Genomic DNA, 27,341 nt, shown 5'->3' on the forward strand with positions numbered 1-27,341 from the left:
CATATGCATTGCAATACTGTGCAAAGCAGTCTGTGGCAAAAATAGCATGATCACTTTTTGGACAATCATGAAGGCCACATGATTCTCTTGTAAGGATTATGGGTATTTCTGCTTTCCCATCAGGTCAACCCCATTTTTAGAAAAGTCCTTTCTCCTCACTTTGTCCAGAAAACACACAGCTAATTATAGAGAACCTTTTCTATAGTATGTGGTGGATGTCCTGTCAAGAGCAGCATTAATAACTTAAAATAACTAGGGTTATTTTTAACAGGTTGGTTGGATGGTTGGATCCAGTTCAGATTTTTATTTAGTAGATGTGTATTAGCACTTAAAAGTAAGTGGAGTAACCACTACTGTAGGAGGACTGTTCTGTGCCTACTTGTGCACCTGGTCGATGGAAAATTTTTGCCCATGCTTAGCACCAAGTACTTGCTTAAATTCCAGCAACTGCAGTGGGGTGTAAGTGGTTGATTGCAACCTCAAAACAGAATGTTTTTGTGGTCTGAGATCTTGCTAACTGCTTATAATCTCTTTAAGTGGATATTGAACATCCACAGTTAGAAGGAAATCTCAGTAAGAGGTCTGGCAACCATTTGGTAAACAAGGATACTGCTTCCCAAGGGGATATGCTTCACTGCATTGTTATATGACTGTCTTTAGGTTTCTGAAGAATTAAAAACCTACTGAACTTGAAAACCAGTGATTTTCATTGCATCTGGGGCAAGCTGACCGTTAGCTATTGGAGACAGTGGGTGGCTCTTAGCAGCTGTATGATACCAGAGCTCCAACTCCGGCCACAGGAGAGCTAATAATAAGCGTCCTTGCAAGCTCTTCATAACAAACTTGCCATCCTCTATTTCCTAATTTGGTAATTTGGTATATGTAATAAGTAACACTAACTAGCCTTACACTTTCTGTCATCATTCCTTTGATAACTAATAACTTATTTCCCTCATATGGAAATTTGATTTTATAGAAATTCTCTTTGAAAGAAATACATTAACCAGGAAGGCCTTCCCATAAAATAAAATGACCCTATTTGCGGTATGTGTAGGTAGATTCTCCACTCAACAGCTTCCTTAAAAAACTCTAATGGGACACACATTGCAGCTGAATTTCAGCTGAACTCCCTGCACAGGGACAGATGGCATTAATATGAATAGCAATTGAATTAACACTCAGCTACTGCTACCTCGCCAGCACAAGCCCTGAAACCAAGACAGCATTTTAATTGGGAGATTTCACATAAATATTTAGGTTAGATAGAGATGAAAATAGAGCATTATTTATGGATGGTTCTTCGCATTCCAAGTGTTTCTGTAACTGAGTTCCTCGGAAAACAGCTCAAAGAACAGTAGTAAGACCAAGCTATTTCTCAAGTACTAAATGGTGTATTCCCCAGAAATCATAAGGGAACTCACTAACGCTGTTTGCCAGGTGCTAGTGATATTAGTTAGCAGGCTGAGTGAGTTTTGTTTGCACCTTCTGTTCTTCCAGGCTCTGATCTAGCAAATGGCTTAAACATCCGAGTATGTCAGCAAGGCACTCAAGCTCACGGTATCAACAGCTTTGAGGCGAAGCTCTTTGTGTCTCCAAGGGCTTTATGAGGAAAGGCTGTCTCCAGTCGAAAATTTACAAACAATTTACGACTGAGAGCCTCAGTCGTGAGCTGCTGTGCTGCAATCTGTCGGTGCAGGGGCTGCATCACGGGCAGAGCCACAGCAGCCTGCAAAGAAGTGTTAGAAGTGTTAGCATGCTGTGTTGGGTGCAGGCCGGGGGGCTTGCCACCAGAAAAAAGACACAGCGCAGGCGTAAAGGTGCTCTTGCTAAGTACAGAAGAAAAAGATGATATCTGTTTTCTTTACCAAGTCCCGCACAGGGCTGGATTTGTTGTGCTCGTGTTTCTATGCTCATGTTACCTCAAGAAGTCCACCACTGGATTTTTTTTTTCTATCGATACCAGAAACGCAGTGCTGGTTTGATAGAAAGCAGGTGTGTTAAAGAGGGGGTGCTTCAAATACTAGGAAGTCCGAACGCATTGATCTGGGGTGGCTGTTTTGGTTTTAATTATGGTGGGTATGCATGGTTCTCATTAATCTAAATGAGTCATGACATTTTGGGGGGACAATGTCAATATATTGTAAAGTTTCACAAATCTGTGATTTGGGTTTAGGAAATTGCCATGTACAATTCAAGAAATATTAAGCATGCAAAGGAAAACATGTTTTGAAGTCTTGGACTTTTTTTAAAGCTGCTTGGTATTGGCCCCTGTGTTTCTCAGTCAGCCTTGAAAAATGTTTAGCTTCGGTGGGAGCAGTGCTAGGTCAATGAAATTGTCTATTCTTCTTTTCACTCTAACCCATCAATGTTGTTTCTTCCAGTTCTGCACCACTGTGCAGCTGTACTAATGCTAAATGGGTGGCTTCAGATATCCTTAGCGGTTCATTTCCACCAACACCTTTTAATTTCGTGTTTCTGGATTTCTGCCTTACAAAGAGTCACATATTAATGTGGTGAATTAAAAGGATTGGGGAAAAAAAGAAAGAAAAAAAAGAGCCCACTGTGATGTCACCTTGGCCTCACTGTGACATCACCCCCCTTCTGTGAGGGCAGTCCAGTTCCAGGCCCTGCTCTGTGGCTGCTGGGGCAGGCCAGGCAAGGCAGCCCAGCGGGGAATCGGCTCCCGGCCCTTCTCTTTCAGCTGTTTCTGCGAGGGCCCTTGGGGCTAAGCCCTGGCAACTCCCTGCCTGGCCAGTTGTGGGCTGAGATGAGCTCTTTCCCCCCGAGCAGTATTTGACGGATGCTGCTGCTGTCACCCAACTGCTAGGCCACATCCTCCCAGAGTCCTCAAGGGCAGCCTTGTGGCAGCAAATGTCACTCATGTAATCGAGTGAAATAGGATTGGCCGCTGCAGCAATTATTTTCGCCTCCCTCACCTCCTTTTCCCCCTCTCATATTACCTGGTCTCCTGTCAGCACACCAGATCGTTATTCCCATTACACTCTGGGCTCGCTGCAGGCAGCAGGACGTGCCTACCTTCAGCTTCAAGGTCAGTTTAACTAACTGTATTGCTTTTCTGCCTCAAATGGTAGCATTTCAAATGCGAGGGTTGTTACATATGAATTCAAAGCACCACAGGATACAGTGTAATTTGGTTATAATTTATTGATTTGTGCAACTACTTGTTGCAGCAGAAAGTGTGTCGGCCCACTGTGCAGCTGCTTCAGGTGTTGACCCTTAACTAACAGTTTAACTAAGGGAAAAATAAGTTCCTTTGCAGACATGTCAACAGTTCAGAGAAAGCATAAATTTGAGAAGTTATTTGTGAGTTAGTTTGTGGCTGTCTGCGGGGATGAGGTTCTTATATTGTAAAGCAGTGTCTGATTGGTGCAGAAAGGCAAGCACTCCCAACACCACTGTTGGGCTTTGGTAGGAGAAATTGGAGGACTTGGAGACTAGGTTGCGTCTAAGGGGCCAGACCTTCAGCTGGAACAAATCACAAAGTGTGTGGTTACTGAGGGGCAGTTGTCTGGCCAATAAGAGTCCCAGTCTTTTCCATACCTCCTCTATTCATAGCAATGAATTTATGTGTATTTCTTTTTCAAATTTATTTTCTTGAGATAAGTAGATTTCTGTACTTGCTCGCAGACTCATGGACTTATGAGCAGAAAGAAACTGATTTTTAGTGTTTTTTTTTTGTTTGTTTGTTTGTGTTTTTTTTTCTTTTTTTTTCTCTTTTTTTTTTTTTTTTTTTTCGTAGAGAAGCTCTCTGCTGTGATTAGGCACAGTTATAATGATGATGCCTGCGCTAACATTGCTTCTGCACTTTGGAGACTATCTTAAGCCCTGCTCAGTCAGAACAGTTTGTGTGTTGCTCAACCCAAGCTATGAGAAGCTGGAGAAAACCACCAATACTGCTTTATGAGATTTAATGTTGTAATTTATATCTTACCCTCTGAACTTCTAGAGTGATACAACCGACAAAGAGCAATGTAAGCTGTTTTCTGGGAATCTAAAAATGGTGCCTCATGCATTTGGTCACTTGTGACATTTATTGCAGATGTTTCTAAGGTGCCCGCAAAGTCCATAGAAGGGCAGAGAAAAACTTTCCACTGGCATCTACAGGCTTTAGGTCAAGCTTGGAATGACTCAAAGGAATTACTTCTCAGAAATAACAGCCCAGCCTCATTCATTACCTCTCTCTCCACCTTGTGAATGTTCTGCTCACTACAGTGTTAGCAAGACCTAAACAGCTTAGCAGTTTAAGATGAGCATATACGTTACCTGTGTTTATGAGCCGGTGTGAACTTTAGCTATGACTCTGCCATTTCTCTGGAATGTCACTCAGGGTCACATGGTGTGGCAACTAATGCCACCCATGACATGGTTCAAATATTTAATCTCGTTCTATTTCTGGAAATGTCACTGTTCAGTCTGTAACCCTTGCACCTTCTTTGCCTTCTTGGCTGAAAGCACACATGCTGCCTGGTGTGAAATTAGGGATAACCAATGCTTGTGTTCAGCCACGCTAATTCCCACCTGGGGAAATGTAGCTGGTGATGTCCTCTTTACAGGAAGTTCAAGAAAGCAAAGGGTTAAGAGCAAGTGTTTGTTTGTCTGTATTAGAAGTAGCAGTAACGCTGACAATTTCCTTAAAGGGTAAAGAGGTGATTTGTGCATTCACCATAATTCACTCTCCTCCGATGTTTACCAGATATGGATGCAACGGCTTCACCTGTGTGCAGGTCACAAGATGACCATGTGCAATGTGACACTGCTGGGCTTGTCTGAGCACCATGGTAGCTGTCGATCAACCAAATGTGAAGAACGCTCCACAGCCTCTGGTCACAGCAGCAAGGAGAGTTTTGATATGTCATGGTTCCACAGAATTGTCATAAGTGTCAAAGATATTAAATATCATGTAGTGTTGGCTAGCAACCTGGCCTATAAAAAACACATTTCTTCTGAAGAAGGACCTTCACCTTTAACAGAGGCCTTAGTCTAGGTGTGTCGTGAAAAAGAAGGGATACTGGTTTTAAGACCATGAAATAGGCACTCTCCAAATTTTTCTCATCCTGAGATTCACCCTTCGGCTACCAACAGCCCCAACACCTGAAATGACACTTGCAATGCTTTGGGTTGTCTCTCATCCAGCACCAGAATCACAGTAGTGACTTTTGCTAAGTCTTGCAGCCAGCTTTTTCTTCCATGTGGTGTGCATGGGAGGTGATACATATATTAAAATGCAGTTTTAAAAGCTGAAGATAGTCCTGTCAGGACATTAATGTTCTGAAGGCTGGCTACAGGTAGCAGAGCAAATCCTTTGGGAGAGGTAAAGGCTGTGTGTGACCTAGAGGATCTTGGCCTTTCAAGACCTTCCAACTTTTTGCTGATTCACTGGCCATCGGTATTGACAGCTCATGGAATATTGCTTTGGAAAAGGCAACTCCAGTTTGAATTCATTTGCCCTCGATGGTGCAGATGTGTAGAGATCAGGAGCAATGCTGCTCAGCTGTGAAGAAAACTTGGTTTTGGAGACACTTTGTGCTACATACCTGCTGTATGGCTCAGTGGCTGTTACTCTAAGTCAATGCTGCATTTATTCCTCTCTCAATTAGTCACTTCTGATCCACAAGCAGGCTTGTAAGAATTAGTGAAAGCTGTTCACTGTAGGTGTGAGCCTGTTGCATGGAAGATACAGAGCAAGTGCTTCTGAGCCAACTGCTTTTTATTTCATTTTTTTTCTGTAGAACAGCACCTTTGCATTTTCCAAGCAGTGCAAGTACAAATGACCTTGGAAGCAAAACTTCAAAGGACTTTTTACCAGTGACAAAGTCCACTCTCAGAGCTACTGAGCTGTGTGCCAGGCTCTGTCCTTGGGCCAAAGGCATATGTAACCCTGGAGGGATACGAAAGACATCTCAAAAAGTTGTCATGAGGCAAAGCCAGTATCCAGTGTATGCACAGATTGACGCAATAAGGGTAAAATGTGTACAACATCTCGTTCAAGCATTTTGTAAAGCTGCAAGCTAGATTCAAATGCCAGGAGCCATCATTGTGTCTCGCAGCACACTTTGCCGATAAGACAAAAAAAGACCCTTCCCTGCCTCTTACCCATAGGAAACCCACATGCTGCTGGATACCAGCTGAGGCATGTACATCTTATGCTCCCCCTTCAGCAGTCAAAGGATGCCCAACCGTGGGCACAGCTGAAAGCCATGCTAACTGCAAAGGAAAGGAGGACAGACGTGCTGTGAGTGCTGGGTGACAGTGACCATAACCCTGTGGGTTGTACAGGCTGGTCCTTTTGACCGTGGCAAGGAAAAGCAGGGTGTAACTGACTTGAAAAGGACCAGTGCACCAAGGCCAGCGACCCTGGCAAGCTACTCTCACAGCAGTTGGTGAGACAAGCCCGACAGCAATGCCATGCATGGCAGTGAATGCAGGTGCACCTGCAGTTACAGTGCAGGCTGGCTCGGTGGTGCTCGTGGGGCCCAGGACGTATATAAGGCTCCAGATTCATCACAGGCTTACACAGAGGCAGCTCAGTACAGATTAATTCCCTGAATATTTCTAACACAATGTGCTGAAATCCCTGACTTCATCAAGTCAGTGAGGAAGAAGCTGTCTGACTCTTAACGCACCTACCCATTCTGTTGTGGAAGAACAGTGTTATTACTATCCGAGAGCCAGATGAGTGGCAGAGACCTGAGATCTCATGCTATGAATCCTAAAAATGTCTTTAAAATATATAAAGTATCCTCAAACAAGCCAAAAAAGTGTTGTGTTCAATACCATAGAAATTAGACCTCATTTGGACAACTGAAGGAATGTTCAGAAAGTAAAAAACACAGTGCTAGCTTAGATCCATTTAATTCTGTCTTGTGTTACCAAAATAAAGTCCGAATTCACTTGTAGCTTGTGGTGCATTGAAAGAACACAAAATTACTGCAACCTTGGTGCAGTTATAAATGAATTAGCAGAGAAATTATCTTTGAGTAGACATCTGTAAATGATGATTGGGACCTGTTTAAACGTATTTTATTAGTACAGACAAAATCCCACAACAGAGGTGATTTTTTTTTTCTGGTTACTGAGAAGTGCTCCTGCTTATGGGGAAAGCAAAACAGTAAAAAAAATGGAGGGGTAAAGACTTCATCAGATGCAATTCCTGCTGTTGCAGATGACTGCTTCACACAGTCATGCTGGGTGTCGTTCTGTGCCGACACCTGTCTCAGAAGTTGTTCCCTTGCTTCTCTGACCCCAGACCACACCTGCAGAGCACAAGAGCCAAGGGGTGACTCATAAATGTGAAAACATGGTAAAGCAATGATGGAGAGACGTCTAAAGAGAGATAGATAGTGACTTCTGTAGAGTTCCGTACTACACATAGAAAAAATAATTAGGAGAAATCTCTACAAGAAGCTGATAAAACTTATTGCAAAGGGCAGTGAAGAGGAACAAGTGCAGGCATGAAATAAGATATGAGTTGTATTTATTTTTAACTCGGACTGATTAACTTTTGGAATGCCTTCATCTTCTCCAGCCCGTTGGATGCTCTCCTGATGCAGGTGCCTTCCTTCCTGCACACCTCAGCAGCTCAGGAGAGCTCTCGATTCTTTTTCAGGGGTTAGAACAAGGAATCCATCTGACCTTGAAAAATGACCCTTTCCACTTCCCAGTTGTGCTATGATTGGATTGGAGCATCTATGAAAGAATGGATCTCATATCAGCAGCAGCACAAGGGAAGGCTGTCAGTAAACAACACCTTCTGCAATGCCTCTGTCTCGGATAATTGCCATTCTCTGAATCCACAGAGGTGGTGATGGTGTAAATTCATTGTTAGTGCAGGCTGACGTTTTCTGTGGGGGAAAAAAAAAAACAGCAACAAATGAATCTGTTCATGATGTGAAGTCACGCTGAGCAAATAATTTTGAAGAAAATTTCATTAGTCGGAGACCATTCTGTTCAGATGCTTTCAGAATGGACCTTTCTTGAAATTTTGTTTTGAAGCAATGCATTATTTAGAAATCGCGCAATTTTAAAGGAGAAAAAAAATCTGAAACAAAACATAATGTCTTAATTTCCTGTCAAATAAAGTGTCTTGCTCATTGTGCCACCTCATTATTAAAAAGCTCTTTGCCTTGATTGCTGCTTTTGCCCACCAAGTGTTTACATCAGTCTGTTTGTGCTGTTCTGACTGCCTGTGGAGTATTCACGTAAAAATAACACTTTATGTTATTATTATATATCATAACAATGTTATAGGTTGGTCCCGCAGCATTACACGCTTTTACATTCAGAACAATAGCCCTCCCTTGCGACAGGAGCTGCTTATTCAATTAGGAGTTTTTGACACACAGACTGTAGATCCCTGTAGCACTGATCTTTTCCTTGTCTCCCGCATGAAACTCCAGCCTTCCCTTTGCATTCAGCAGCCACAACCTGTGGTCCCTGTGACAGCAATGCCCTGCTGAGGAGCAGTCACCGTGCCCAAGGATGTGACGGGGTCTGAAGGCTGGGGCTGCCTGCTGCAGACACCGAATTCCTGCCCACTGTGCTGACAGCTCTGGGGAAGGAAGCATTAGGATGCAGTGTGCTGGGCTTACGTTGTACCAAGAGATGTGTGGATAATGTTGTTCTAAATTTAAATAGCCTGTCTCAATCTGTTTGTTTTCTTTTTCTTTTTTTCAGGTAGTTAACCTACGGAGTCTGTGGCAGCTCCAGTGTTGGAGGCTTTAGGAGCTCTTAGAGGAGCATTTGTCAGGTAATGTACAGCCTGCCTCAGGGAGGGAGAAGCCTTTTCCATGACCCAACAGGGCAATAATGTCCTGGAGAATAGGGACACACAATGGACAACAACAAGGCCAAGAAAACAGCCCGCAGACACACACTCCTGTGCCTCACCTGGCTGTCTAAATACACACTGCACAGGACTAGTTTAATCAGATGTATGGGCCAGATTTGTCCCTTAAAGTGAAGCAGGATTAGGAAGGTCACAAAAAATCCCATCTGGTGGAGACTCTGTGGTGTGCCTGGGGTTGCTGAAGTGATGGTGTCACCATCGGCGAGGGGATACTGTCAGGGCTGCTGGTTTTCAGGGCAGGATTTTGACTGTCAGCCAACTCCTTGCAGTAGGGATAGTTTCTGTGAAACAGAACTGTAAATTCATGGTGCTGTTATGAAAATACATCCTTTGTTTCTGAGACACTGAGGTATAGCACTAATAGTTCTCCACAAATTAGTCATAAGCAAATATTTCCAGAGTGTGGGATGGAGACGGTACACTGCAAAAAGGCACAAGCACCATCTGCTAAATACAGAGACACGAAAGCAGAACAAAAATTTCCACCGTGAACCTGATACTTGGTTGTGATTTGCAGTCAAACCATCTCCCACTGCATTTTTTCTTGCAGCTGTGGGAGCATCTCCTGCAAAATGAATGCACTGATGGAGTGGAGCCCCTCCCAGAGAAGGGCCCACTCCTGCCCCAGCCCCACACAGCACATCTCTCTCGTGCATGCTGGTGCTGTGCACCCCAAGGACTTGGGTAGCTGAGGAGCTCACCGTGTGCTCCTCGTGGGGAAAGTAAAATGCCTTCCCTGGGTGGTCTCTTGCCCTAGTTCTGTTTGAGGGAAATTCTCACAATGAAAAAAATACTGCAACTTCTGTCATCCAGATGGCACCTTTCTCTGGAAGGAAGGTTAGATCAATGTTGTGTATCAGAGGAATAGAGGACACAGGATAACAAAATTCAGGTATAAAATATAAAATTATTTTTAAGAGATACAGGCCCTGAAAAAAAACATCTCTTAAACCCAAAACATATCCAAGTTTCTCATCTCACGTAGGTGAATTAAGTGCCAAGTAGACACTGCTTTGCAACAGAAAACCATGCAAAACAGGTCAGAAGGTCTGTCAGAAAAGACGGAGGTGCAGCATTGCAATTGTCCTTAGACAGGAGTGGAAAAGGTAAATAATTACTGGGTTTGCAGCTAGCTAACCCAGATCTTCATGGAAATTACTGGAAATTAGAACACTTGTGTTCATTGAAAAGAAAGCCAAGTACTTTAAGGTGTTTTATTTAACCTCTGAAAGAATGTTAAAGAAATTGTACAAAGAACTGCATTTTTTAAAACCTTGACAAAACAACAGAAGCAGCTTATCCTGGGGGAAAGTTCCTGTCTCCTTGTAACTCTTCCTTGTCAATTTCCCAAAACAGACTTGTCAGAGTGCAGTTTTAAGAAAAAGTTTTCTTCAGTGACACAAATTGTAATTTTTTATTTAAAATTTATTTAAATAGGACATACATCTTCCTCAGAAACCCACAGTTACTTGCAAAACCAGTTGCATTCTGATACTGTGAAGAAAAAACATTCATTCTTTTTCTCAGACTATCACAGAACATGACATTTGCTCTGCTAGAATGAGAGATTCCCTGTACTTCAGACATAATCATAGAATCACAGAATCACAGAATGGTTTGTGTGGGAAGGGATCTTAAAAAGTACCTAATTTGAACACCCCTGCCATGGGCAGGTTGCTCAAACCTGGTCTTAATCCCAAGGCCAAGGCAATAGATGAAGTCTGAACATGTTACTGGAAATAATGAATTAATGAGGCACACAGATTCCTATGAGGTATTTTAAACCTGGGTAATCTTGCTGGCATTGCTGCGTGTCCCTGCGCCACTGCAGCAAGGCCCCTGATTTTAGCATCCATTACGTTCATTCCTATTTTAGGTCTTTGTGCAGGATGTGTGGTACAACAGCAAATGAGAGTCTCTCTTTATCTTGAAGGAGGAAAGGTCTCCGTTTCTTGACAGGCTGTAAGTCAGAAACAGCTACTTATAATGAACTTCTGCTAGTAACACCTTTTGTCTTAAAAAAGTCAATTTATTTGGGTTTCTCCAGACAAATTTGCTGTTCTGAAACCAATCGGTATAGTTACCTGATAGGTACAGAGTATTTCTATAAATTTTCATAGTATTCCAAGTATTAAAAATGACTATAGTGATCCAAAGCAGTGGACAGCACAGCCCAGTGGCCATAGGTGGACGCTCAGAGGAGAGCAGAGCCAACGAATCATAGAAAAGAATCACAGAATCATCAAGGTTGGAAAAGATCTCCAGGATCATCTAGTTCTACTGTCCCCCTACCATGAATATTACCTACTAAACCATGTCCCTAAGCATCACATCCAAGCTTTACTTAAATGCCCCCAAGGACGGTGACTCCAGCACCTCCTTGGGCAACCCGTTCCAATGCCTGACTACTTTTTCTGAGAGAAAATGTCTCCTTGTTTCCAATCTAAACCTCCCATGGCACAACTTGAGGCCATTCTCTCTAGTCCTATCACTAGTTACTTATGAGAAGAGGCCAACCCCCAGCTCCCCACAACTTCCTTTCAGGTAGTTGTAGAGAGCAATGAGGTCTCCCCTGAGCTTCCTCTTCCCCAGACTAAACAACCCCAGTTCCCTCAGCCGTTCCTCACAGGACTTGTGCTCCAGGCCCTTCACCAGCTTCGTAGCCCTTCTCTGGACACGCTCCAGCACCTCGATGTCCTTCTTGTACTGAGGGGCCCAAGCACAGCACTCGAGGTGCGGCCTCACCAGAGCTGAGTACAGGGGGACGATCACCTCCCTGGTCCTGCTGGCCGCACTATTCCTGATACAAGCCAGGATGCTGTTGGCCTTCTTGGCCACCTGAGCACACTGCTGGCTCATGTTCAGGCGAGCATCGACCAACACCTCCAGATCCTTTTCCTCTGCACAGCTTTCCAGCCAGTCTGCCCCAAGCCTGTAGCATTGCATGGGGTTGTTGTGACCAAAGTGCAGGACCTGGCACTTGGTTGCCAGAGCACCACAATGTATGTGATGCTCCTTGATAAAAAGATCCTACAGCTTCCAGCTGTTTTCACATCAGGGAATTTTGTTAGCCTGTTTCATTTCGTCTGCTTAGTGCCCAGTTAATCTCTATTCCACATGCTTGACCACTCTCACATTGAAACCATGCACACTGCCTGTACCCACACAATCTTTCTTCTGAGAAGGAGTTTTATCAGTCTTTGACCACTGGTGTAGAGAGCTACCTACCTCCTACCTCTTTTTTTTTTTTTTTTCTTTTCCCTCCAATTTGATAGAGCATATCCTTATATTGGAAAATGCAGTGAAGAGTTGGCTCCCACTTCCCATGCCTGTCAGGATTTTCAGGTCTCAAGCATATTAAGCACCCCTTCCTTTGGTGAGCTGGATGATCTGTAGCCTACTCCAACTTTATATCAATGGGAGAAAAAGCACAAAGTGCTTAGCAGGTCACATTAGCCTGGAAAAGGCACAGGAGTTTGTGGTTTCCGTAGGTGACGGCACTGAAGGGAATCTTGCTAGTGCTACATCCCTTCACATGTGACTGTAGCACTCAGTACCTTCCTGTTCCTTTCTGGCCACTGAAAAAATGTCTTCAGCTTATATGTTGTTGCTGTGAAGCAAGCTAAAGGATTCAAGCATAGCCCTAAGTCATTAAAAGAATTAAAATATTCTGTTTTAGAGTTGTGTGCTCAATACAGTACTAAAAACCGATTTCTACCTCTACCAAAGGTACATAAATAGAGAAACCATGAACGCTGACCATTTGTCTGAACACATTATTTCAGTGCAAACCTATAATAAATATAAGTTGCTTCCTCTATTGGGCTGCTGTTAAAAATGTTTTTCTGTCATTTGCACCATGTGAGGGCTTTTGGGCTGATCCCAGGCTGCCTTCTCTTCCAGAGATCATCACCTCTGAGTGGGATGGCTGGCACTTTCTGTCGTCTCCTGGCTGGCCGTACAACCGCTGCGCTCTTCGCAGCAGCTGGCACGGGGGTGCTCACCACCGGGTACCTCCTCAACCAGCAAAATGTGAAGGCTGCTGTTCAAGAGAAGCGGAAGCTTTTCCCTCCCAGGTGGGCACTTTGAGCTAGGTGTCACGTTGGGCGCCACGCAGGAGGAGTCCTCATGCAGCCACCCGGTCTGTGCATCCAAGGAATGATGATGACCTGACAAACGGCACCCTTTGCTGGTCACCCCAGTTTTAGGTAGCACCAACAGTGGCTCTCAAGACCGGAAAGCAGGGGTGTGTGATAGTATCAACACTCAGAAAAAAACAAACAATGGCAAGCCTAAATAAGGCTTCAAGCTTTTGGCAAAGCGCTAAATTAGTCATTTTATCTCATCAGTTGTCGAATGCTTTGCAGCACTGACGGGACTGGCTGATTGTACAGACTCTACCATTGGGAACTGTGAACGTATTTTCACTATGCAAGTAACAAAGAAACCTCCTGTGTAACTACTGTACTTGAAATATTTCTAATTCTGTTACAAACTGGTTCCTTATTATTAGAAACTAACTACAGACCTTCTGTGTAGGTTGACTTTGCTGGCCATATTTGTGAGAAACAACGTGGATCAGGCTTTGGCAGACTGTAGTGAATAACACCTTAGTTAAAATTCTTATAGAAATAATAGTGTTGTGCATAAGGCAAATTGTTACAAGGTAGATGGGGTCTGACTCGATTGCAAAAATGTCTTCCTAAAGCATATTGTCATTTTCCCTGGCTGGAATACGATGCAGCTGTATGTAAGTAATAATAATGCAATTACAACGCCAGGTATTATGGATGAGTTAACTTCCCCCCTGACATAGACCAGACAGCCCCACTCATGCCCGTCACTGACAAGCTGCAAGAGCACCTTGGCTCAGAATTGCAAACCATTCTTCAGCTACATTTAGTTCCCTTCCTACTCAACAAAACAATGTTATAGCTTGTTTATTTCTGACTAGGAATGTCTCAACAGAGACTTGATGGGATTCAATACACTTTCAAAGCTCACTGGGAATCACTTTCCTGGATGCCCCAGGTAGAAGAAAGATGCAATTGCCAGTGTGGTTGCCCATCCAAGCACATCCGGGGTATTTGGAGTGTTCTGAATGTTCCTCCCCTCCTAAAATTCGATGCAATGTATAAACCAAGAACTAATTATGCTTTTAAACCATGCTGTGTGCTCCGTATCTCATGATCCCTTTAATAGACCCATAAGTTACCAAGGATCACTGTTTAAATTTTTGGTGTTAATTGCTTGGTTTTTTTTTTGTTTGTTTTGTTTTGTTTTGTTTTGTTTTTTTTCTCTTCAGCGCTGACTATCCGGATCTTCGCAAACACAACAACTGCATGGCTGAGTGCCTCACTCCAGCCATTTATGCTAAGCTAAGGGACAAGATGACTCCCAATGGCTACACCCTGGACCAGTGCATCCAAACCGGGGTGGACAATCCTGGCCATCCTTTCATTAAAACTGTGGGCATGGTGGCAGGTGATGAAGAATCCTATGAGGTAAAATATTTTCATAACACTATCACATTTGTTTCTTTTTTTTTTTTTTTTTTTTTTTTCAAATGCTGTAGTTCCCAAGAGCTCATTAGATGAACAGTGATTCCTGGCAGGGTATGTGCTCCTAAGATAAATAGCATCCCAGAGAGTATATATGTATCATGCCATGTGCATAAAGACAGTGTTTTCCCTACTCCTCCACATTAGGAAATGTGCAGACATGAGGCATTGCTACAGGTACCCTCTCTATTGCAGTCCAAGCTAATAAAATGCAGCTGCTTGGGAGCAATACTCTACCTGCCTCTAGCAACTGCCCTCCTTCCTACTACTAAACTTAGTTTATGGGAAAACTATGCAACCCTGAGACACACAAAATGAAGGTAATGTGGAAACTGCATTGTGGAACAGCTGAGGCAGAACTGAAATTAAAACATCTGACAAAAGCATAACATAGACAGCATTAGGATGAACAGGGTTATTTAATTCCCAAATATTAAGAAGACTAGGGAAAAAGAAAATCCTTGTTTGAAAATTCTTTGTTTTTATTGAAGTCAATGGTCTCCTTCCTTCAGTCTACCGCACTATGTTACCTGTTATTATACAGTTTCTTAACAGCAGCCTAAATGCTGGGCTGCTGAGTCTGGGCTCGGACTTCTGGCATTCTGGGTCATCAGCTCCTGTGGTTCAGTTTTCTCCTTTAGATGTGGTGACTGCCCTGAAAAACTTCCAGGGTTACTGCTCCAAGACTGAATGGAGGCGTGGTTGTGGCCACTGCTGATACACACGAGCCAAGGGGCTCTAATGAGGACCATGGTATCACTGCACGACCTAAAAGCAGGAGGCAAGCTGTCAAGAGACTCTGTGTGTTCTGGTTGGTAATGCATCCTGAAACCCAGTCTGGTTGCCACCATGTCCAGTGCCTGCCCATGGCATCTAGAGTAGGCTTGTAACTTAACCAATGTGCAGTTGCACCTTCATTTTGCTGTGAGGATGAGCAACCACTGTAGAGCACTGTCTAGGTTGAAATGACCCTTTCCTTTCATATTTACCTTTGTCAGCATTTGCAAAGCCCCCTTTTTGTCTGTCACCCAGGGTCCCATGCCAGGGGGGTTCTCCTGTGTCTGAGGCTGGCGCGTTTAACTGTTTCTGTGATGCCGCAGACTCTTTCTAGATTCTCTTGGTTCCATAGGTGTTTGCTGAGATTTTTGACCCTGTCATTAAAGTGAGACATAATGGCTATGATCCACGCACAATGAAGCATCACACTGACCTGGATGCATCCAAGGTAGGACTGAAATAAAATGATGAGGAAATAAAGGTTTAGGGCTGCTTCTTACAATTATGATATTGTATGTAGTAGTTCTTCTTTGCTGCCTAATGTTTCCTTCATTGTTCCACTGCTCTGTGATTTAGCATCTTCTTGGGTTTTCCCCTTTCAAAAGATCTTCCATACCTGGCCTCCTGTCTCTGCCCATATCCATGTTTCCAAAAACCACTCAGGTCCCTCCATGGTGGGGCCATAAAGGAACAGCTGGTTACTCCACCACATCCTTTCAGCCAAAGAAACTGATTGTTCCTAAAAAACTGTCCTACTGTCTGAAGCTTTGAGGGGCTCGTGGTACCCTGACTATGAGTGATATCATGGGAAAGTTGAGATCCCCGGGCAGAAAGATGTCCGTCTTTCTGTAGGATGGCATTTTTCCTTCAGTGGTGGAGTACAAAACGAGGCACTGTGTGTGAATTAAAAAGTAAAATAAAATTCTTTCCTCAGATCACCCATGGTCAGTTTGATGAGCACTACGTCCTCTCATCACGTGTGCGCACTGGACGTAGCATCCGTGGCCTCAGCCTTCCTCCTGCCTGCACCAGGGCAGAGAGGAGAGAGGTGGAAAACGTTGTGGTCACCGCCCTCTCTGGGCTGAAAGGAGACCTTTCTGGAAAGTACTACAGCTTGACCAACATGTCCGAGAGGGATCAGCAGCAGCTTATTGATGTAAGTATAGCTCCGGTGCTGACACCGTCTTCTCTTACCCTCATTTATTTTTACCCTTTGGGGTACATGCTTTCCTGTGTAGCTAAGGACAATAATCACAGCGTTAACCCAGTAGTTAATGGCCCAGGAATATTTTTAACATAATGGTAAATCGTCCAGCTTTTGTGTTTTGGCAAAAATACATACTATCCAGGTCCAACATGTGGAATTCCAGATATTCCAGATAGCAAGCTCTGTGTCAAATCAAATATACGTGGCTACTTCCACCTTTTTTTTTTTTGGACAAAAATTGAGTAAATTCAGGAGTTTTTCTTGGTCATTTCCTTAAGCAAAGATTGATATTTTCTGTATTAATAACCATACTAACTAAAACTGTTACCTACTACTTTGAGATGAACATTGCATATTATCTGTAGTCTAGACTGTTGGAGTGGGGAGTTTTGGTTATAATTTCTCTATGTCAAAACTACACAAATTCTAATTTCCCCAGAATGGTGATAGTCAGCTGCACCCCACTGACCTTTTCCCAGTCTTGGAACTGTGTTCAAGGACTTAAAGGATCAGGTCCACAACAATAGTTTTGTCACACAGATGGAAATACAAGGATTTTCACCATGGATTTTGTCTCAGCATGTCATTGTTCAATTACTGCAGAGAGGTGTTTGAGATAAACAAAGTGTCCAAAGTGCTTACCTGGCAAAAATGGGCAACAGGAAGCTATCCTGAAAATCCATAACTACGATTCATGTTTGGACTGTAGAAATTACAAAAATCTAAAAGATTGTTAAAAAAAAAAAAAAAAAAAAAAAAAAAAAAACATTGAATGTGCATTTAAAAATATTCAAAAGAAGGGCCGTATCCTGGTAACTATATTCACGACACAGTAATTCATAACATAACATCAACCAAAAGGCAGTTGATGAAGTATCATAACTATTTAAAACCAAGAAACTAGGTGTTATGACTTGGATTAACCAGGAGTTAAGAATTGATGTAAGGTCAATAACTTTTTAAATTGAGTGTCATTGTTATTACGTTTATGGACAAAATGTTGGTTACCATTGTAGGTTACCAATGTATATTTATATTTATATTTATATTTATATTTATATTTATATTTATATTTATATTTATATTTATATTTATAAATGTATATTTATAAATTTTAATGTATATTTATAAATGTATATTTATAAAATTCAGGGCACTGAATGTTGTGACCCCAGATTCCATCTTTTACTCATACCATTGCTTGCTCCCTTCAGTGTTTTAGGACCTCAGAACTCCAAGGTTCCTTAGGGCTTGCTGCCAGCCTTTAACAGGCACTGTTCAATCTCTGTAGGATCAAATCAGTGCCAGCTGAATGGTACTCAGCACTGAAGGCCATCAGTACATTGCAGATTGGGCCCTTATGCACATAAGGGAAAGTAATGGTGCTCAGCTTTTTCTTGCAAAAAGAGGAATTTTTCTCCCAAACAAACGGGCACAGTGGAGCAAACCAATGAAAGAAATGTTGTGTCCCTGTGGTGAGCAAAGAGAACCCTATGTCTTTTTTTCCTGAATGGTTGGGGTTCTGGCTGCATCATGCCCATCACATGGTATTCAAAGATGAAAGCCTTAAATACTCCACTGATGGAGAAAAGAAAGTAAGGAAAAGTAAAGCTTATCAGCTTCTCCACCATGTCATATTTATTCAGGATAGCTTGCCTCGCTGTTCTTAATTAAACTCTAGGGGAAGAAGAAGAAAAAAATATTAACAGTATTTGATATGGCAGTGTTTGAGGAATTAAGAACTAAAAATTTTTCAGCACACACATGAAAATCTTATTTGCTTTGAAAAAAAAAAAAAAGAAACTTTGCTCAGTTAAAAAAGCAAAGCTAAATGATATGAAATGTGGCAAGTCGGTGGCACACCAAGTACTACATTTATTAACTCAGAAATGGCATCACTGCTGAGGAGCGGAACAAGTCCATGATGCCAAAGGGCAAGCCCAGCATGGGCATAATTCCTACCCTGACTTCCTGCTCTGAGCACAGTGCTAAACCCCCGTGCTGCAGAGATCTCATTGCAGACCTAGCACTGGGTATTCTGCAGCCTTTAAGGACTGTTGCCTTCTCCTGCAATTAAATTCATCTGTATGCAGAGAGCATCTCTGGTTCCAGCCATCCATCCTCGCAGAGTTTCCTCTGCCATTTGTGTGTGTTAGGTCCCACCTCCCACTCCTCCCTGTGCTTGAAAAGTGTTTTCTGGCAAAACACTGTCAGATTACCAATGCCAGTGAGAACCTGCAAGATTCAGGCAAATTGCTGGGTAATGTGCTTTTAGTTTCCAGAAAGAACCAGGTTCACAGAATGTGCTATGTGATTTACTTGTACATTGATTGCCTTCATGCAAAATGCATTGAGACAGCGTAATACTGAATAAACCTGAATTCTTTTATTTTTATTTTTTTCTCTTTTTCTCTTTCTCTCTCTCTTTGGCCCCATTTTGGTGTGCAGGATCATTTTCTCTTTGACAAGCCAGTGTCTCCTTTGCTAACATGTGCTGGGATGGCTCGTGACTGGCCAGATGCCAGAGGAATCTGGTACGTTGTGTGGCATGCAAAGTGTGTGTTGCGTTTTAAAGATTGTATTACTAGTCTCCTTGCTTGTCCTGATGTTGCAGCCACTCTGTCCTGATACTCACAGCATGCTCAGTTTGCTTTTAAAAGATGGCAATACAGCTGCAGGACCCTGCATCGCAGACTCCCGTCCCCCCTCCTCTCTCCCCAACCTAAAAAAGTAACACTTTCCCTCCAAGTAAACTGGACAAAGATGAGATACAGCAGAAGCTGAATTTCCCATTTTATTCTAGGCCTGTTCCTTCTTTCACAACACACTTGATGTATTTTGTGCCCAAACAGAATATTTTCTAGGGAGAGAATGGGAAGAATAGACCCCAAATCTGTGCACACTGTCTAGAAGATAATGGGGGGAGCCTGGGCAGTGCATTGCATCTACATCCATCCTGGTATATATAGAGAGAATACTGGATGTTTTAATTTTGAAAAATTAGGCAGAAAGGACTCTGTGAAGTCATCTCCTTGTTCTAGGCAGGTTCAGGGTCTTTCAAAGAGGTTTGATCTTTATGTGGGGAAAAAAAATCTGTTCTCCAAGAAAAACTGGCTGGTGTTCAGAAGCACATCCAGTGTTACTGTAACAAGCTAAAGCTGCTTTCTGTTGGGGAGCAGGCACTGTGAAACCTGACCACCCATGAAACCTGATGACCAGCTGGAAATCACAAGGATTTTTTATTTCAAGGAACTTCAGCTTGGTTCCCTGGTCTCCATTTAGATCTGAGGAAGAGGTTTGCTCTAGGAAAATGATAAATTTGAGGCTTGTCATTTGCTGTTTCTACAAACAAAAAGAAAAAATACCAGCCATGTAGATACTATCCAGTGATCTGAATACAAGAGACCTGGTTTGGGCTTGTTTTACATGTGAAATAACAGGTAGAACGGAAGAAAAAAATAAAATAGTATGATTGGAAAGTATTTCAGTGAGCCAAATTGGGAAACATACCCTTCTTCCGCAAGAAACTGTTGACTAGAGGCATTCGTAGTCTGGAATTTGTTTTTCTTAGAAAGCCTGAGATCCCGTCCTTGTTTTGGGCTGCAGGAATATTCCCCCCAAGCTCTGCAGCAGTGAAGGCATGGTTGAAAGCCACCCACCCCACAACAATGGGAAGAGGTCACTAATTACACGGGAGCTGAGTAAGGCCGACATCAGCCTCTTTAAGAAAGCCTACCCTATATATTTGTATGTGACTGAAAATGAAGTTGCTGGGCCTCGGGTGACTCTAATGTCAGAGCACAGGATGTTCACACCTGATCAGCTTTATGTTGGCAGAAGACAAGCTTATAGTCAGGCCTAGTGAACCTCATCTTCCAAATTTCATGTGTTTCAACCTTGCTGATATTCCATTATTTGTACAAATGAGTTTGATCATACCAATCAGCTCGTACATGCTGCAAGAGATGCTGTAGTGAAAGACAGAGAAAGTAGAGGAAAGCCAGGAAAAGTGACCTCAGGTTTGACCCTGCACTTCACAAACCTAGACACAAGGGATCTGTTTGAAGCACTAGTGGGCAACTTCAGGCATCTGTAGCTTGACTGACAAGCCAGCATCTCCAATGCAGTATCCACATGTCCAACATGTAACTTGACTGATGCAGCCATCCAGTGCAAACAAGAGACGCAGCGCACTCTGGGATTTGACTCAGAGAACACAACAAAGTGAGGACATAGTGCTAGGCCCCCAGCAGCATGTGAATGTCAGGGGTTTTTCCTAGCTGTGCAGTTTTCTAAGATTGATAAGAAAATGTCCCCACTGATGGCAGATGCAGGGCTGGTCTTCTCCCCTTGCTGCACTCGAGCTGGAGCGCACACATTCCTCCTGGCTCATCCCTAACGCTGCAGAAGTTGCTCATGTTGCTGCAATTAGCCTCCCCACAGTCTCAAAAGTCTGTGATAAAGCTGAGGATAGTGAGAATTGTTTTTCAGTCTCATACTTTAAAGACACTTCTCTCCTTTCAACCAGGCATAACAATGACAAGACATTTCTCATTTGGATTAACGAAGAGGACCACACCAGGGTGATCTCCATGGAGAAGGGTGGCAACATGAAACGGGTGTTTGAAAGATTTTGCCGTGGCTTAAAAGAGGTAGTAACTCAATGAGTTTGCTTTTCCTGCCTGTGTGTTGTGGGGCTGTTGTCAGCACTCCTTACCGTGGTTCACACTAATCTGGCATCTCCAGGAGCAATAAAATGAAGTAACACCAGTCCAAACAGCAACCCACACTAGTGCAGCTAAAGAAAGAAGCACAGGCAAATTGCTAGCTGAGCTGTATGGAATAAATAAATGAATGGAATGGAATGGAATGGAATGGAATGGAATAGAATAGAATAGAATAGAATAGAATAGAATAGAATAGAATAGAATAGAATAGAATAGAATAGAATAGAACAGAACAGAAAAATAAAATTGAATAGTGAAATAATAGAATAATACAATGTATTTGTAGCTTTTGTATTACAGTCTCCAGCATGGGCTGGCTAAATAAATATCCCTTCTTCACCACTTTGTGCCTGAAAGCTGTGGGAAACCATAAATAAGCATTTTAAGATACAAAACCCAGTAGCCATAGTTCCTATATTTCATTCTGGTCTAGCTACTCCTGAAGACCAAAACAGCCTTTGTGGAGTGGCACGTGGGCTAGAGCAGTTTTGTCCAGACAATCCAGGTGTGGCTGCAAGATGGCCATGTTACTTAGCCCTGTGTATTGCCCTGGCACAGGAAAGAAAAATATTTTCACAGAGAAAGATTATTTTACTTTGTCCCACATGCAGTATAGCAAAAAAGGTGCAGTGGGACAGGTGACATGGCAGAAAGCTCTTCTCCACCACCCCTGTCCACATAATTCCTGGATGGATGGCCAGAGCATACAAAACCCTATTGGTTAAGCTATGTAAGGTTGAAATTGGCTGAAAATTGTCTCCAAGACTGTAAGAATAATGTTTTATGAAACAATTATTTCTCCCCAATGGGGTCTCTAGTACACTCACTTCATCTGAACTGTGGAGAAACAGCATTTGTCTCCACTGCACTGCTGTTGTTCCTGGGCATGGAAATGCATTTTGGGCCAGCCTTGGACAGCTTGCTTCACTTCTCTCACCTTTGCAAAGCAGCTTTTCTGACCTTCCAGAGGCACCCCTGTTTCAGAAAATCTCCCGCACCTGTAGAGCTGATACAGCTGCGCATCCTTTCCATACCATTCACAGACCCCAGCACAGGCATCCTTAGGAAAGCTTGAGTGTGTAGTGAACTTGGGAATCTGGCAAAATGAAGCCACTTAACAGATGCTTCTTTGGCATTGGGGTGGTTCACCAGGCTCTGTTAGGTTTCCAAGGCATATTCATGAGATTGAACAGTCTACAGGGGGGTGGCCCAAGTGACATGGCTTGTGGATGCTGTTGCCAGCTTTGCCTCTGCCACTGTGCTTAGCTCACACTGAACAGAAGTTGCCCATGGACCTGGCCAAGAGAAGTGGTCAGACAGTGACCAGAGCAGGTGTCTGAGGCAGCAGATGTGGTCTGTTCCTTACCCCCAACTCTGGTGTCTGCACACAATACACAAATGATAACATAGAAGGTTTAACTTGGAAAAGACCTCCAAGATCATCAAGTCCAACATCCTACATGTCATGCAGAACACAGCATTTTCCATCTGTGCTCTTGTCCACCACTGATCCACAGCTACATGCATAATTGCATTCATGACAGAAGGCTTCTCACTGAATCAAGACCATTCCCATTAAAAGATTACTTAAAAAAAAGTCTAAATACAGTCTCATTTGTTTTTAAGACCCTGACATACAGAAAGGTGGATCTATAACCAGAAAATCAAGCTAAAACCTCTGAAAACCTCTGAGGATGAAGGAATTGACCAGCATCCTTCTGCAGAACAGAATTATCCTCCTACACTGTGGAGATCTCATAAACATGAGCTGCTGTACATATATGATTCTCTCCTGGAAGAGGAGAACTGAACTGAGATTGTTTGGGGATTGCAGATTTCAGCCCAGGAGGTTTAGATGAGTGGACAGAGTTGACCTACTTAAAGGTTGTTGAACCCATGTGATTTTTCTGAGGATAATTATTTCAGTCTACTTTCTGATCTGGTTGGAGATCTACTAACGAAAAGCATTATATGCAAGCTGTGTAGTTGTCTTATAATGGAAGTATGGCTGTAAAATTTAGGCATTTTGAAATCAAGTGTCCTCCCCCTAAGAATAATGGCATCACCATGAAAATGATGTAAAACTCACCTTTAGCTGCTTTTTTTTATTTTTATTTTTATTTTTATTTTTATTTTTATTTTTATTTTTATTTTTATTTTTTTTCTGTTCTGTAGTGGTTGAGGCTTTGTGGCTTGTGCTTTGCAACCTTGCTCCAAAAACGCGGAGGTTAGAAATGCATCGCAGAAGCCATAGTGCCGGCTTGAATGTATGACAGCAGGGGCTGTACCAAACCATCATAACAGGGAGTTTTGTGATAGAGTGACAAAGAGTCCACGAGCTACTGATAGTGAGAAAATGATGAATAAATCCTTGCAATATCCAGTGGAGACCTTGGTGCCTGGTGAATGCAAAAGTTCGCACCAGAGACAAGCCAAACTGTACTCAGGTGTGTATTTATGCTGCTCCCTTGGCATTAGTGGAGTTCATCATCAACAAAGCCACAGGGTGAGAGGAATCTGAGCTACAAGCAAGCGTCTTAAAATGAGACATGTATACAACCCTTTCTTTTCACTTTCTCTTTTTTTTTTTGCCTTCACAGGTTGAAAGATTAATTAAAGAGAGGGGCTGGGAGTTCATGTGGAACGAACGCCTCGGGTACGTTCTGACTTGTCCTTCCAACCTGGGAACTGGTTTACGTGCTGGAGTCCATGTTAAGCTGCCCAAGCTTAGCAAGGTGAGTAAGTTGTGTGACATAAGGCCAGTGACATAAGTCAACTCCTCTGATTTATAGAGGAACAAATGATTTGTAGAGCAACAAATGAAAAACGACAGCTCACAGAGACTGCACATCATCATCATGTGTAACAAGGTCCCAGGGATGATGCAGGACTAATTAAGTGAACTTTTATTCTGCAAATTATTGTATTTGTTATGGAAATTAACCTACTCATCAGACAGCCACCATGACAGACTGTAATCCAACGACTGAAAACCACCCAGCTCTGCCTGTATTTCTGGAGATGCTATTAAGTCACAGATAATATTACAAGGATTCAGCACATTACACAGGTTAAAAGGCTGTAAACACAAACCTGTTTCTTCTTTTAGGATCCTAGGTTTCCAAAAATCCTTGAGAACCTGAGGCTGCAAAAGCGTGGCACTGGTGGAGTGGACACGGCAGCTGTAGCAGATGTATATGATATCTCCAACCTGGACCGCATGGGTCGCTCAGAGGTACCTTTTTTTTTTTTTTTAATTTATTTTTTCCTTGTTTTTATTTTTAACAAAGGTCTGTACTGTTATGAGCCAGTCTCCCTCCATCTGGGTTTGCTCTGGGCTTAGAGTCACCACCAGCCTCAGTGGAGCTATGGCAATTTCCATTTCCTGGCCCAATGGAAATGCTTACACAGCAAAAAATTACAAACATGCATTATGTGCTTGCCAAACATTCTTGTTATGGCAGTGAAAGGGGCAGGGAGGGGAAAGCCCTGACCAAGCTCCACTAATGTGAACTACTGCAAAATGTCAGGGAAAGAAGTAGGGATTGTGTCCTAACCCACCCAGAGAAGCTGGCACTGACAGCAAGACTGGGTCAGTGTGTTGTTTTACTTTTAGCATTCAGTCCTGTGTGTTCTCCACAGTACAAGAGCAGGATGAGTTCAGTCCTTTCACTCCAGAATAATGGAGAAAGTGTTGGTACCTTCCCATGTCCTGCATTGCACTGAGCAGAGGACACAAGAGAGCTGGGTTTTGATAAGGGCAAGGATTTAATTGTCAACTCTGAGTTCTCCCTGTTTGGCTGTAGGCCATGATGAGATGGACTCATCTCTGGCACTTCTTTTGAAGTTATTTCAGTTTGAATGTGTATTTGTTGAGCCAGAGATTGGAAATGACCCTACAGCCCAGTGGTGAGGCTGCTCTCCAGGGAGACTCAGGTCCCAGACCTCATTCCAGTTTCACAGTTGAGTATTTTACAAAGCAGAACTGGTCCTTAGAGCAATTTTGCTGAAGGATGGGGAAGAAACAACAGTGGCTGAGTTACAGCCTCCTTCCACTAGCTCTTCCTGAGCCAAATCCTTATTCCAGATAATAGGCTGTAAGCCATGTCACACATCTACAGCTTCACAGATGCATTCACCCTTGGCTGCATCAAGAACAATGATATAAAAATTAGCCTTCCAAGGCCCTGTAAGTCCATTGATTTGAGCTCTTTTCTAGTAGATAGAAGACAGAGGTTCAAATCTTCTGCCAAATGTTTGTTTCATCTCCCAGGTTAGCGCTGCAATGCCTCAGTTGTGCTCAACTGGGCAGGCCCTAGTGGGACAGGTACCTCCTGAGGACCCTTTCTCCATGAACAACACCAAGCACAACCTGGGCTTAGTTGCCAACCTGCTCGTACATGTCAGGATTTGAAGCGTGGTCTGCTCACCCTTCTAAATTACCTTGGGGGCTTTGCTGCAAGTTACAGCTCCATTGCAAAGAAGGGTGTGTGGTCCAGGTGTATTTTCCCAGACGAGCACAGCACTGAGAGGCTTTGGCAGTCTACATATGGATGCCATTTAGCACTGTTGTTGCAGCGCAACACCTGCATTCAGCCTGATACTTGGTAGACTTTCATAACACAAATACAATCCTGGCATAGTGCACTTGGATTGCACCTGGATTCAAACTGGCTCACAGTCAGCCAGCTGGCTTCCCCTTCTTGCTTGCCTTGCATTTTCAGATGCAGAGGGACAGAGCCAGGCCAGGTTTTCCATGCTTTCTTACTTACATATGTCCTTAGATGTCTTGACCAAAACATACAGAAGTGAAAAGCTATTAATCTGCATTATTTTGAAAAACAGTATGCAGCAAATACATTTATTAATAACTGAAACACCCTGACGTACGCTTTATACTAAAATAACAATAATAATACAAAAGGATTACACAGCATAATTAATTAATGAGTTTTACTGTATAAACCCTCTATAAATTGTTCCTTATATGAAGACATCCACTGTCAGTGATGCCTAGCTGAAGTCAGTATAGCAAATATTTAGAGAACTAAGCCAACAGAATTGATACTATCCATACTTTGAAGATTCTGAAATCTAAATAAGACAAGCCAAACTCAAGAGCATAGAAGTGTTTTATTAGAAGACATATTTTTTCAGTTTATAATAAAATAAATTCTATTATGTGGTAAATGTGATTGCAGAATTGAACTATGTTCCCAAAGGTGTAAGATAAAATTGTTTGTATTTTTGTTTTGTTTCAGTTACTGGTCAATGAAAACATAATATGAAATTCCTGTTCTCCTGGAGGCTGCAAATTCAGGCCTCTGATTTCCCAACACAGCTGGTCTATAGCAGACAATAAAATAAACTGCTAAGCCACTGAAATGTTTCATAGTAAAAACAAATCCCTTGAAAATCAGCGATTGTCACAATAAAGAGACAATGGGATTTAGTCTTTGTACTCAGTTTTAACAAACCAGTCATTAAAGGTTGCTAATGAACCATCTCATGAAAATTAACAAAAATCAGTGCTGTAGCTTACTGGCTGCTGTGACACTGACAGTGCTGCAGGGCTTGCAGTCCACAATTGTCACTGCCTGTGGAGAAAGTTTGATGGGAGCAAGGCATCTTGTACTCTTCAGCAATTTTGAAAAAGGTAACAAAGACACCACTACACTCTGACATACAGAATTGCAAATTTTGGTGCTGCTCTGGGCCTGAAGCTAATCCCCGCCCGCCAGCCCGTCCCCCCCCCCCCCCCCCCCCCCCCCCCCCCCCCGCCCCCGGCAGTGTAAATCAAGAGCACATCAGCTGAAAACAAAGGAATGGTAGATAAAGTAGAGCCAGCGCAGGTTTAGGATGATGGCCTCTTCTTCTGAAGTGTGGGTTCTGGGCCTTTCTCTATTAACAGCTTTATCTAAAGCTTTTATTTCCTTTTTTTTCTCCTTTTTATTTTTTTTCCTCATCATAGGTGGAACTAGTCCAGATTGTCATTGATGGGGTCAATTATCTTGTTGACTGTGAGAAGAAACTGGAAAGAGGCCAGGACATCAAAGTGCCACCACCATTGCCACAGTTTGGCAGGAAGTGATCTGGCTGATGATGACTGGTAATTGACAGTAGATATGGCTGTCCTTCTGACAGTCACACACTTCAGTATACCTCTGTATACATGTTCTGTGTAATAAACACTACCTGATACC

At 42.8% G+C, this 27,341-nt stretch overlaps 1 protein-coding gene across 2 annotated transcripts; it reads left to right on the forward strand.

Annotated features, from left to right (window-relative positions):
• Positions 1-2,627: 2,627 nt before the first annotated feature.
• Positions 2,628-27,341, forward strand: CKMT2 (creatine kinase, mitochondrial 2). Of its 2 annotated transcripts, XM_040542030.1 has the most exons (11): positions 2,628-3,049; positions 8,695-8,767; positions 12,770-12,942; positions 14,172-14,370; positions 15,557-15,652; positions 16,139-16,360; positions 18,860-18,945; positions 20,940-21,063; positions 23,739-23,873; positions 24,248-24,373; positions 27,110-27,341. In XM_040542030.1, exons 3-11 carry the CDS (start codon positions 12,791-12,793, stop codon positions 27,227-27,229), a joined length of 1,260 nt encoding a protein of 419 aa, XP_040397964.1. In that variant the 5' UTR covers positions 2,628-3,049; positions 8,695-8,767; positions 12,770-12,790; the 3' UTR covers positions 27,230-27,341. The 2 variants fall into 2 exon arrangements, with proteins under 2 accessions (XP_040397964.1, XP_040397965.1); XM_040542031.1 differs by lacking the exons at positions 2,628-3,049; positions 8,695-8,767; positions 12,770-12,942 and adding an exon at positions 15,056-15,238 and having other exon boundaries at positions 14,245-14,370.

Source organism: Cygnus olor, chromosome Z (genome assembly GCF_009769625.2).
Source record: "Cygnus olor isolate bCygOlo1 chromosome Z, bCygOlo1.pri.v2, whole genome shotgun sequence".
Lineage (NCBI taxonomy): Eukaryota > Metazoa > Chordata > Aves > Anseriformes > Anatidae > Cygnus > Cygnus olor.

Excerpts from the sequence above, each read along its gene's own strand:
- CKMT2 (XM_040542030.1), top strand. The coding sequence starts at position 12,791 with ATGGCTGGCACTTTCTGTCGTCTCCTGGCTGGCCGTACAACCGCTGCG. Across the intron at positions 12,943-14,171 it reads CGGAAGCTTTTCCCTCCCAG|CGCTGACTATCCGGATCTTC; the intron begins GTGGGCACTTTG and ends TTTTCTCTTCAG. Across the intron at positions 23,874-24,247 it reads AGCTGCCCAAGCTTAGCAAG|GATCCTAGGTTTCCAAAAAT; the intron begins GTGAGTAAGTTG and ends TTCTTCTTTTAG.